Genomic DNA, 13,765 nt, shown 5'->3' with positions numbered 1-13,765 from the left:
CTACTCCCAAGCACCACAAAACAATCTGAGAATCTTACAAAACAGTCAAATTAAGAGTTAGCAAGGAGGGGTCAGGGGTAACACTGTTCCCATTTTATAGATAGAAACACAGAATTAAAATCCACAGTCCATGCCACACTGGACCCTCTCTACTCTCTGACAGGATAAAACTTCAAATTACTGCTACTCACTGCTTTGAAAAAAATAAATAAATAAATAAATAAAACAAGAGTAGCCTTGCTCACTAATAAATACGAATGTTTAAGTTATAGATACAGGCACAGAAACTCAAATGACAAGAAAAAAGGCACAAGAAGAAAACGGGCAGTTCTTTCCAGTAAGACACTGACCCGTACCTCCAGCACCCAGAGATGGGTATAAAGGTATAAAACTATCTACTATGAACTTACTTGACCCAGCTTCCCATTTCCACCTGTATCCAGGCTGACTGCTCCACCTTGCCATGCCCTTAACACAGCACATCTCCAGCGCTTCAGGACCTCCGTAAGAGTTACCAGGAAGCCAAGCATTTTGTACTGGTTTCTACCTACAAAATGGGAACCATGGCATACTGACTCCCTCCTTACCTGTCAAAGACTTAAGAAGGTCACCTAGCCGCTGTTCAAGAGCTTTGGCTGCTTAGTGGTAACACTAGGTGGATAGCAGTTTCAATTTTTATCTTCTCTTGAAGTGATCCATCTAATGCTGCCCAGAAGAACAGACACAGACAAGTAAGACTTCAAAGTAACAAATGCACTACAATACTGGACCCAAAGCCTGGAGTCCTAAGTGCCAATGTTGACAAATAGGCTTTGAGGGCTCAGGGGTAAAACTTACATGTGCTGGAAGTTAATTAACAGGTCTTGTGACCGTATAAAGAAGCAACATTTATCAAATTTAGATATATTATCATATCAAGAAAAATGTCAAGTGTGTGCTGCTCCTGATCCAGCCACTGCTGTATCATGCTGTATCATTCTTGCTGCCTGTACTATCTATGCATGGCAAAGGCATGTGGAAAATGAATGAATTCCATCACAATGGAGGAAATGACTGAAATGTGCCAACACTAAGGCTGCGGGGAAAGTAGTAGCTTACTTACTATGTAACTTGCAAACTGCTAAAACAAGCAAGCAGCACTCGTGAGGAGTAGAGGCTCCCACCACACACTCATTAAACAGCCAGCTCCAAAGCCTGAGACACCACCATGTTGATAAGTATCAGCACAAAGCACTGCACATTATTTATAGATACATAGTTATGTGTGAAAATGTTAAAAAGGTCTGTCTGCAGGAGTTCCAAGAGTTCCAAGATTACAGACTGGTGGTCACTGGAGTCTTCTGGCTTCATACGTAAGGTATATGGTTTTAATTTTGTGACGGTCAGCATGCTGCTGTGGTGGCAATTTTAATACAGTAAACACTCAATTAACAGACTCTGGAAAAACAGATTTCCCTCTATAAACTATATGAGTCTCATTCAATTCCCTGAACCTTAACAGAAAACACTAAGGATTCTAGAAGAAAAAGCAATTCTTCAAGCCCACAACACAAAAACCCTGAAATCCTAGGCCACAGATTCTGACTCCAGGTAGTACCAACTCTCCCCTCAGTATCCAGCCTGTTACAGCAGTTCAAACCTACAGAGCCCCATATGCACACAAGTCAATCCCCTAAAGCAAGAAAGCCCCCACCATACCACCCTCTCCTTTTTCTTTCCTTTTCCCTCATATCTTACTTCATTCAACCCCAACACCCTTCATTGCTTTCTCCTATGAGTTACGGTTTTAAGTGAATACAAGGCTTGTTTTTCCAATGTAAAAACTTATTATGTTCACTTATTATGTTTAATAAAATATAATTAAGAAAACATTAAATCTTTGCCCCTTACCAGATGCAACTCTTATTGTTAAATTTATAGCTACTTATTTTATTAACTTATAAGTAAGTATTCACTGATTAAGATGTTTCATTATTCATTTCATTCAAAATTATATAACTCAAGCCAGTTTTAGGTTTGAACACTCCTGGCTCCATATAGGCCATGCCAAGTGAAACATTTTTAGCATAATTTTAAGTAGTCTTATGTTGTCTCTTGATGATAGATGCGATGGGAATTATAGAAACTTCCATTGAGACTTAAATTCACCATACTTTTCTAGAGATGTAAGCTTAAGATGAGCAGACATAAGATACAGGCGCTCTAAAGCAAAATAAATTAAAGTGTGTATCTCTTCACAGGCCTCTTACACACAAGGCACTGGAAAAAGGCTGCAGCCATGTTTAAACTCCTTGTGAGTAAGGCAGACAAGAGTTCAAACAAACCACTTTCTGGGCTTTTCCAAAATTACACACAAACTATGCAACTATGAATTCTAACTACCTATGTGGGATTCCAGAGACAGGAAAGATCAGCCTAAAAGACAATTCCTATATGTCCATCATTATTTTAGTGATATTACATACCAATTTTTCAAGTTTAAAAAAAAAAAAAAAAAAAAAAAAAAACCTATATTTTTACATACTGTTTTATCTTCCCGAAAAAGCCATCCAGTTTGGGCACGTGTGAAAGAAATCGATTTGGTTGATAAAGTTGCAGAATAAATATCACTGCTCATTAAAATATCAACTTCTTCTTCTGTTTCCATCTCTGACTCCTAGGTTGGGGGGAAAGTTAATATAAGAATCTGGATTCCTTCAAAAATGTAACAAGTTTCAAAAGACAAAAATATAATAGTTTCTAAATAATATAAAATATTATTTATGTGGATGTTTACATTTCATATCTGATATTTTATTTAGTAACTCAGAATTATGACTAATTATGAATTTTTAAAGCATGGCACATGAAATACACCATTTTCACACTATTATATAAGTAAATGTAATAAATTCACTGTTATTCATTATGGAACTATATGGCCTGTGGAACAATATTTTTTTTAGTAATCTTTAAGAATTAAATAGACCTGAGACAAAAATCCTATACAAAGACCTTATTTACTTTAAATGCAGATAAATTAGCCTCTAGTTTGCTAATATAAGAAAAAAAAATCCATCACGGTTATCTGAGTCTTTCTTTTTCAATAACTGGTAAGAACAATTGGAACTGGCTATGGTGGAAGATGACTTTTATCCCAGCACTTGGAGATAAAGGCAGGAAGACCTCTGTGAGTTCAAGGCCATTCTAGCTTCCATAGCGAGTAACCAATCGGTCAGAGTAACATCGTGAGACCCTATCTAAAAACAATGGAGAAAGATGGGTTTTCCAAATACTTTTTATTAGAAAAGGAAGTCATAAATATGACTCCTAAAACTTACCAACAACCTTGCTTAAGCTGTGTCTTTTCTTTCTTTTAAGGTATTTTTCTATACATTCGTATATGCATGGTTTGTGTGTGGATGATTGGGGGGCACATATATGCCATAATGCACACATGAAAGTCAAAGGACAATTTTATCAGCTTGGTTCTTTCTATCTTCACATGGGTTCCAGAGATTGATTGCATGTCACCAGACTCATACAGCTAATTTCTGTACTTACTTCTAGGACAGAGAACCACATGGTGGGAGCTGGGGAGCAAGCAGGCAGATACACAATAAGGTTCTCTCTCATATTAGGTAGAGGATAGGGGATGAAGGCTGCCCAAAGGTTTGCGATGGCTACAAGCAGATGGCCATTTCCTATTCTTCACACCTCACTTTCAAGTGAGTAACACTGTGCCTGTGTCACTGAGTCTACAGCAATCAGCAGCAATAACCTGGAACTATACCAATACCATCTTTACCACCCTTAAAAACAAACATTACTGCAAATGTACAATGAGTGAAATGAATTCCTGGGTAACACAAATACTGGGAAGTTTCCTAAATATTTTGCTTGCAACTGGTTAAGAAGAACATGCATATATTACATTTCAAATATTTTATAGGTCATCTTGGGTACTGAATATTAAACCCTTTTCTGTGTTCAGACAAGCTTTAGTAACAGAAACCTATAAATGAAACACCCATCAATGAAAGAGATTTGCTGTTAATTATATTCTCTCAACAAGTATTTAATGAGCAAACATTGCTTATGTTTGCATATTACAACAAAACTACTACTAATGTCCCTCTTAATATCTCCAAGAGTTTGAATCTGGGACTCCTCAGAGATACCAAAACCTGAGATGCTCCAGTCTCTGACACAAAATGACATGTCGCACATAGCCTGCATGCATCCTCACATGATATTAACACTATTATTTCAGACAAACACCACACTAATCTGCAAACAGGAAGGCCTACTGCATTCTTGTTCTAAAGGTAGGAATCTAATTTCCCTGCATCCTCAGAATCCTGACATAAACACATCCATATATATTACCCCTGAGCATCACCACTCAAATACCTTCAGCAGAGGGGACACACACATATGCACACGCAAGCATCACTGCTCTGGTGACCCTAACACTTGCTCTTCTGGTCTCTTTTCTGGCTTCTCTTTCAGTGCCGTGTCTGTGTGACTTGAACTGACTACAGCTGCCACTTACACAGAGGTCAGATTAGCTAATAAAGACTCTAGAACAAGTAAGTACCAACAGCCTACAGCTGGCAGGCCAAATTCAGTTGTGGCCTTTCCACACTGAGTGCACTGAACGTGGCTGTGCTCACTTACTTGGACTATGTGTGGCTTGCAATCCAGTACATGGTTGTAATGTTCTATTCAGCTCATGAGTGTATCTAAAAAGTCCCAATGTATCCCAGACTCTATGCCAATCTATGGTGTAAATGCTGTGTTAGGTAACAGATGATACAACCAAAATCACCCCATTGCCTTCTGGGAGATTAGCCAAACAGACAGGGAGATAGGTAGAGGCTGGGGATGGGGTAGGGGCATATAAACAAAGTTTTTTTTCTCTTTTTAGAAATACATAGCTCAGGCCAGCCTCGAACTTACTAAGTAGCTTACCTTTAGCTCCTGATCTTCCTACGTCAAACCAGCAAACGCTGGGATTAATATTTCATGTGATCAAACCCAAGGCCTTATGCTGCTCGCCACGCACTCTTATCAACAAACTACCCCCTGGCACCTGATTTGAGATAGAGTAACAGCATAAATAGGAGCAGTGAATACTCTTGCAGAGGACCCAAGTTCAATTCCCAGCACCCACATGGCAATTCACAGCCATCTGTAACTCTAGTTCCAGGGGATCCAACACACTCATATGGACTCTGAAGGAACCAGGGACACAAAGTGGATACCCAAACATACATGCAGGCAAAACACCCATACATATAAAGTAATAAAGTGACTGTTTAAATTAAAGCAAAACAAAGAAAACCATACATATGGAAAAATTAACACTAAGTAGGTGGCCTTGGGCCGAAGGATCCAAAAAGGGCCTTCTAGATCCAGGAAATAGAAACATCATAAACAAAAAAGGAAGCCTTAAGTAACCGGACACATGTGGACACCTGTAAGTTTACTACGGTTATCAAAGAACAGCAAGCCAAGAGAAAGGCTGGAAAGTAAATGGGGGTGAGGTTACATGAAGGGAGTCGAAATAGTTGCAATTTCACCCTTCAAGTGGTACGGACTTTTAAAATGTCTTCATAAAAAGGGCCCATGGCCTTATTTTCAAAGTTTAATGTGGAACAAATTAAAAGCAGACAAAAAGGGAGCCAGGGAGGTCACACAGGGCTTTCACAATACTTCAAAGGAGAGGATATCACAAATCTAAATTCTAGAAACAACAGACTAAACGCGAATGCTGACATAAAGACTAAGTAAAGAAAGGAGCAGGAATGTTCTCACAGAAGTGCTTCTGGGTTTCTATGATACCACTGACCCAAAGAGAGGAAGCAGTTTCCAGGAAAACAGTAAGTTAGGCCGTTGTTCTTAGACAGTGTGTATCTTAATATCTCTTATTTAACACACACCCTAATATCACCACCCCTCAAATAAGTAACTGTAAAATCTTCTCATGTCATTTTGTTGCCTGTAATTTCTACTTCATTTCAGAGACTGGGCAATGCTGGAGCTGTCACCCATCACCTGTAAACTTCAGTTTCCTAATCTATGAAACAGAGATGCTAATTTGCATATGTTACTTGTGCCATAAAAAGCTGTAGGGTCAGATGACTACAGTGGCTGTTACCCACAGCACCTGGCAGCTCCTAGCAGTTATGGTATGTGTAACAGCGGTAGGGTGTGAAGGTGTGTGATGGTCAGGAAAATGTTTAAAATAGATTCACCAAAATCTGGTCAAATCTTTACTTTATTAAAACACCTGTGACCCTCTGTTGCCAACTGCAGCAGATTGTGAGGTAACTTTTCTGGCTTTAAACCTTAACACTTTCTCACTCACTGGAGTCAGAACTTTGTCCCTAATGACCTGCTTGCTCGTGACTTCTTTCACTTGACTCCTCTCCAAGAATACACTTTCTTGTACGTACTTTTCCTGTAAACCCGCATTTCTTGGTATGAGTTAGGGAACTATTTCATTAGTGCACACACAACATTAACTATGAAGCCTAATCTAAGACCATGAGTGAAGAAGACGCAACATGATGTGGGAAGACAGAAACAGTAACCATGAAGGGAAGAACTTTAAAATCATCACAGGACACTCAGGAGGCTGAGACAGGAGAAGCATCTGAACTCAAGAGTTTTCCCCACCTCAAAGAAAGAAACCCAGAAACAACCTGCACAGCTCTGGTGACACGTGGATACGTTTGCCACAGGAAAAGGGAACACATGAGGGAAGATACAGCAGTAGGTAATGTAGCCAAAGCGAGACGAGGCAGAGGCGAAAGGAGACGGGGTGGACAGTGGAGCGTGTGTTCGGGCGCTGTGCAGAAGGAGGACGTCAGTGAAGAAGCAGCTCAAGCGGTCAGACAACATAGGCTCAGTGTGAGAGCCAAGGCCACAGGCCTAGGGATCAGCTCAACTCTCAGGGTGAAAAGCGTTGACCAAGAGGAGGAACAATAACACTTTACACGTTGCACGTTAAGTAAAGCAACTGTATGGTGTTTTGTTAAATAGATAACACATGTTTAACCCTTTAGGGAAATATTTATAATACATGCTCACCTCATGGTGTATTCGCTGATAAACTTTTTGTTCATTGTCTAATACTACAAAAGACTCAGAGGGTGCAGCGTCCCCATTGAAGATGAAGCTTAGATCCCCTCGTTGGCACTTCATGTCAGTAAAGTCTATGAGAGTTGTGTCAAGCCTGTAAAAGATGGGCAGGTGAAAACCGACAGAATTTCGTAATTGTCGTAACTACGTAAGCTTTGTGCCTCCTAAAACTCAAACTAAGTTAATACCATAGCCCAACTTCAAATTTAGAGACAAAAGCTAAGCTTAAAATGCTATCAAAAATATTATTTGAATACACACTCTATTAACTGTATTTCCCTTTTCTGAACACTTAGTTAACCAAGCAGGGGGAAAAAAGGTCCCCGTGGCAGTACTATCCCCCCTCCTATACAACTGGTTCCTCATTCCCGTGCTGCACCTCCACAGGGAAGGCAGAAGGAGAAAGGAGAGCTCTTCAGCATACTACTCAAGGCGGGCACAGCAGGATGTGGGCCACTCTTGAACCCAGAAAACCATTCTGATTTATAACCATATATTGCACCTAAGCACTGAGACAAACCTTAGACTGCCTTTTAGACTTAGTAATCTCATATCTACCTACGGCAAAATTTCGGGCCTTTATGTTGAGTTTCCCAGGGTTAGCCAAACACTGTCTTTTTAAACACTCTTCCCACAGCCTGAAAGCCTTGTAGATTATAAGGATATGCTTTAATTATTAACGTGACAGAATCTAGAATCACCTGGGAAGAACTGCCTAAATCAGGCTGGCCTGTAGGAATGTCAATGCAGGATTGTCTTAATTGCCTTAGTGGATGTGAGAAGACCCATTCTGAAAACAGGTGGCACCATTCTCTGGTTTTAGGCCCACAACTGGCTCAGAGAATGTTGCTGAGTTCTAAGCACAAATGTAAGTACTCCTTTATGCCCTTGACTACAGACGTGGTATGACTGGCTGTGTTTCAGCCTCCTGCCACTGGGACTTCCCTGCAATGATGGACTGTTCCCTGCAATTGTAACTAAAATAAGCTCTTTCCCTCCTCAGCTGTTTTTGTCAGGGTATTCTTTTTTTCTTAATGAAATTTTATTTATTATTATTATTATTATTTTAAACTGTATGTGTGTGTCTACGCGTGCACATGAGTACAGGTATTCAGACATATGGGATGTAGGATACATCTGGAGCTGGAGTCATAGGTGATTATGAGCCACCTGATGTGGTGCTGGGAATTGAACCCCCTGGTTTTCTGAAAGAGCAGTAAGTGTGCTTAAACAATGAGCCATCCATTCAGCCCCGGCCAGGACATTCTTATCACAGCAACAGAAATTAAGCTAGGATGGAAATCAATCTCTACCGCACGTCTAGACTTGCACATCTGAATGTTAACCGACTCTATCGGTAACCTGGCCGTGGGATGCCTGAATGGGTGGTCAGACATTCTATAGCTCACTACTTGGGAAATACTGGAATTAGAGAGTTTACCACCACCTTTGAAGTGCTCGGTCTTGCACAAGGCTTATACTGCAGGTTACAAGTACAGAATCATCACTTCCGCTGTTCAACTGTCTTTAATCTCAGAAACTCCTTGGTTCAGCTATCAAGAGGGGGTCATCACACTCTCAGAAAGCCATTGTGAGGGCTTTGTGAATTCCAAATGCAACTATAAGAATTCATTATTTTGTTCACTTGTTGAGTTTTATCACAAAGCAAAACAATAAATTCTTGATTTCTGAACACAGGAAAAAATTCAACTATGAAGCCAAATTCATATGCTATATTAACAGTAACTAAGGCTATATACAATTTAACATCAAAACTTTTAAGGGTGAAGACTATATTACTACCAATTTTACCAGAACAACAGGTGTAAACTAAAGCAAAGAGACAAGTATGGTCTCCACACACATGGCATATACACACCACAAAGAAGTATGTATCGGGGTTGAAAGATGGCTCGTAGTTAAGAGGGCACTAGCTGCCCTTGCAGAGAACTGAGGTTCAATTATTAGCACCCACATAGCAGCTCACAACCATCTGAAACTCTAGTTTGAGGGATGAACATCTTCTTCTGGCCTCCACAGGTAACAGTCACAATATACATGCACAATATCCATACCATATTTTAACTTTAATTAAGCCAGCATTTCAGCAGAGGCAACTATCTCTAAGTTGGAAGCTAATTTGGTCTACAGAGCGAGTACCAGGACTGCCAGGGCTACAGAGAAACCCTGTCTTAAAATTAAAAAAAAAAAAAAAAAAAGCCTTTATTATTAAAAAAAAAAAAAAACAAAAAAACTGGGTATGGTCCCCATGAGCATGGTACACGTACACATTAAGAAGCAAGTATGATCACCATATGCACACATGAGGAAAAGAGTGTGGTCCCCACGTGCACAGTACACACACCATAAAGAAGTGAATGATGTGAAGGCTGAACTTTCCCAGTGTGTGTGAAGCCCTGAATCTGATCACCAACACTGGGGGTGCGGGCAACAAAAATGGTACCTTAGGTGATGGGTACATATTACCCAGGAAACACAAGACTGAGAGTCTGATAGGAGGTTCGCTGCAGAAGTTGAAGGGTCAGGGCAGGCATTTCAGGGAAGTCCCATGCCTGGGACTTCCTCCAGCCTCAGGCTGGATTGTGGGGTGTATGGCAAAGGTTTTTCCCTAGATTATGAAAGATCTCTAAGCCTGAGGCTGGAGGAAGTTCCACACTCAGGACTTCTCTGATGAGGAGACTGAATTAGAAAATACATTAATGGAGGAATTTGTAAGTTCAGCCTTCACATCATTTTTGCTGTAAAAAGTCACACATAAATGTGAAAGTGTTGTTTTTTGTTTGTTTGGTTGGTTTGGTTTGGTTTTTGGAGACAGGGTTGCTTTGAAGCCTGTCCTGGAACTCACTCTGTACTCCAGGCTGGCCTCAAACTCACAGACCCACCTGCTTCTGCCTCCCAAGTGCTGGGATTAAAGACATGCACCACCAACACCCAGCCTGTGAAACAATTATTAACATGGTAGTTTCTGAATAAACAAGAATAAAAGACTTAAAAATTAGTTTCTCTAACCTATAACCTTCTCACCTACAAATGAAAAGTGTATATAAAATCAAATCCCTCAAAACATTTTTAATTCTAAACACTTAAATTAATAATCTGGAAGTATATAGAGATATACTACATACACACTTCATACATATATCTATGATCGTGTATAGACATGTGAATTAGAATGTGTATTAGTATTAATCTATAAATATACAATTAAAAATTTTGCTACATTAGTAAGCTAAAAAATATAAGCAATGGCAAAAGTAAAATTTTAGAATTAGTAAAATACATTTACTTCTCATAGCCTTAATTATCAATCATATTACAAAAGGAAAAGAACAGAAGATAATTAAAATCATCCTTAACAGCTGGGCAGTGGTGGTCGATGCTTTTAACCCCAACCCTCGAAAAGCAGAAGCAGGCGGATCTATAATTTTGAGGTCAGCCTGGTCTACAGAGCTAGTTCCAGGGCAGCCAGAGCTACACAGAGAAACTCTGTCTCAAAATCAACAGCAACAACAAACACCTTAACACATTAACTGAAAAGGAGGAAGACTCAATGCACGGGCAGAGACTAGGTAGATGCATGGACAATGAAACTGGGAGTGAAGGGTGTGGAAGGCACAGAGGAGGCGGGATGTGGGACAGGTCCTCCTTGGGTGTCCTTATTCCTAAACACGTTCAAGACCAGAGAAGCACTGCAGTGGCCATTTCCACCGCTGGCGTCTGCTTGGGTGACAAGCTCGTCTTACTTCAGGGATGTTGGTGGCTTTGGTTCCTTATCTGCCAACAGGTCTCACATGAGTAAAGTGTCTGAGTGTGCTACAGTATTGGGGAAAACTTCCTCCAAAACTTAACTTTCTTTTACTCGGAACACAGGTGCATCACCTCACCTGATGTTGATACCTTGCTTGTATATTTTACAGGCATCAGAAGGCAGAATTCGGGAAAGCAAAGGCACTGTAATTTAGAAACAAACAGTTACAAAGTAAAATCTAAGACACTGGAAAATATTTTTTAAAAAACAGCACAGTAAACATTTTACTAATTTACCAAATGTTGATGACTGCCTTCAAGACGGTATCTCCCGCTCACCTGCAGGGTCAATGTCATTCACTAAGCATGCCCTTAACCCCATCCACTTCCAAGAGTAGCAGAACTAACTCCATCCACTTTAGGCCCCTGTGTGATACTACAGATGAGAAAGCACCACCCTGAGGTCACTTCCCCATGTTCCTAAACAGTAAACAGGCAATCCCAAACATCATTTGGAAAAACAGCAGTAACTTATTAAAATACATCTTAGCCAGGCATTGGTGGCACATGCCTTTAATCCCAGTACTCAGGAGGCAGAGGCAGATGGATCTCTGTGAGTTCGAGGCCAGCCTGATCTACAGAGTGAGTTCTGGGACAGGCTCCAAAGCTACCCAAACCAAAAAACAAACAAACAAACAACAAAAAAAAAATCTTTGAAATAGGCTGCTGAATTTAAGTTTCAGTCCCAAATTTGTATCCCTTGTTACTTAGGCTCACTGTGCCTCTGTACAGGAGAAACCACACCATTTACCCATCAAGTTCTATCCTCCTAGGTGTGCACACATAGAGGTGAAGGGCTGATGGTGCCTCGCTCTACTCAACCCCACCCTATGTTCTTGAGACAGGGCCTCTCACTGCACTGAGATAACAGGTATACACTGCTGCATCCGGCATTTCACACGGGTGCAAAGGGTCAGAACTCAGGTCCCAATGCTTGAACGGCAAGCACTTTACCAGCTGAGCATCTATCTCCCCAGCCCCTAAGTTCCACTGAGTGATGAGCTGAGCACACACACCCAATGCATTCTGGAAGTGTCACTTGCATCAAAGTTATCAATGTCAGAATGTAATTCTTCAAACTGAGTTGTGTTTATCAATCTCCTGTGGCCTGCCTCCAAACTGTAAAATGTCTACTTTTTTTTTTTTTTTAATACTACTACTGAATAGATTTTAGTAAGATCTAGAATGACCCATTTATGGACAGTCTATAACAAAATGTACTTTATATTATAGAATACAACAGCATACAAACAAAACATATGTATATACACATATATATGTACTATGTATTATTTAACTTCCAGACTACATACAATTATATAAAATGGAATATACTACACAGTCTTGTCATTATATAGTTTCAAAAATTATTTTAGGGATAAACACCACTAAATACTTAATTAACTTTATAACACAAAGGTTAACTCAGATGCTGATAAAAATAAGTTTGTTATATTCAAATTAAAATAAAAATAAAATTAAGTCAAGTGGTAGTGGCACATGCCTTTACTCAGGAGGCAGTGACAGAGACAGACATTCTGTGAGTTAAGGCCAGCCTGGTCTACAAAACAAATTCCAGAACAGCCAGGGCTATACAGAGAAATTCTGCCTCAAAAACGAAGAAAGAAATAATAAAATAAAATTTGGTTAGCTTTTAAAAAATGTATAGGTTATTAATATGAAATTTTGGTTTTGGACATTTTCTCTGAATAGATTCACATTTGACAAAGGACAAAAGCTTCCATTACTATGAGAAATTAGTAAATGGATGCAAAATAACAAGGTCAAAATTAAAGCCTTTCATAAATAACAAGTTCTATGTTAAGACAATGGCTAAAAGCACTTAATGGGTAAAATGACTGAAAGATAATAATTGACAAAGAATTTTAATCAAATTCTCAGAAATTTAAGAACTATACTTCAAACTTTCTTAAATTGAGTATTCCAATAATCCAATAACTTTGTATGTTTTGAAGTTCTTTACATTAAATTAAAATAAATTTGTTGTTGTTATTTTTTTGATACATGCTAAACACAATGAACATAAATTTTCCCTAAGCAAGTACCAAATGTGTCAAGCTAACATTTCTATAATTTCGTATTTTATAACAAAACGTAACACACTCTTACCCCAGCTTTGAAAATCCCAGTGAAGTTCTAGGTAAAAGTCACCTAACTGAGAAATAAAATATGAAAAATTATTAAATGCGCTTTAGTTTAGTTACAAGCTCTGATACCACTTTGCCTATTCCCACCCCAAAATACCTGATATCATTTAAGACCTAAAGACTAGAGGAGAAATGAGAAATTGTTCCTATCTATATTTATTATGTTTCATAGTTTGAAAAGAACAAAACTAGCCAGGCGTTAGTGGTGCACACCTTTAGTCCCAGCACTTGGGAGGCAGAGGCAGGCAGATCTCTGTGAGTTTGAGGCAAGCCCGGGCTACAGAGTGAGTCCCAGGACAGCCAGGGATACACAGTGAAATGCTGTATAGAACAGCAGCCTCAGAAAGATGTGGCTACCAACCATGATACCATGATATACCTCTTCAAGAGCTTTTGTCCAGTTTATTAAACATAGTAACATCTCCCCAATTCAATGATAGTGTCTCTACCAATAACACCCACACTTTATAACCCCAAAATTTTATTTCAATTACTTAAAAATAACTTTTAGCTAACGACCCTTATAAGATTTTAACTGCATTTTAATACTGCTTTAAGGGCTGGAGAGAGGCTCAGCGGTTAAGAGCACCTGATGCTCTTACAAGGACCAAGTGCAGTCCCCAGCACCCCTGCTGGGCAGC

The 13,765-nt window shown here is 39.5% G+C and overlaps 1 protein-coding gene across 1 annotated transcript in view; it reads right to left on the bottom strand.

The window, feature by feature from the left end:
- The window catches only part of Ankrd13c (ankyrin repeat domain 13C), a 44,706-nt gene that overhangs the window by 12,366 nt on the left and 18,575 nt on the right, over nt 1-13,765 (bottom strand). The window contains exons 5-8 of the mRNA XM_051195742.1: nt 13,087-13,132; nt 11,034-11,100; nt 7,078-7,222; nt 2,525-2,656 (exon numbers count right to left, since the gene is read on the bottom strand). Coding sequence (XP_051051699.1) covers nt 2,525-2,656; nt 7,078-7,222; nt 11,034-11,100; nt 13,087-13,132 — 390 coding nt within the window. The remainder of the gene's footprint in view (nt 1-2,524; nt 2,657-7,077; nt 7,223-11,033; nt 11,101-13,086; nt 13,133-13,765) is intronic.

Source organism: Phodopus roborovskii, unplaced genomic scaffold (assembly GCF_943737965.1).
Source record: "Phodopus roborovskii unplaced genomic scaffold, PHOROB, whole genome shotgun sequence".
Classification (NCBI taxonomy): Eukaryota; Metazoa; Chordata; class Mammalia; order Rodentia; family Cricetidae; genus Phodopus; species Phodopus roborovskii.
This window is presented reverse-complemented; position numbering and strand designations above follow the sequence as displayed.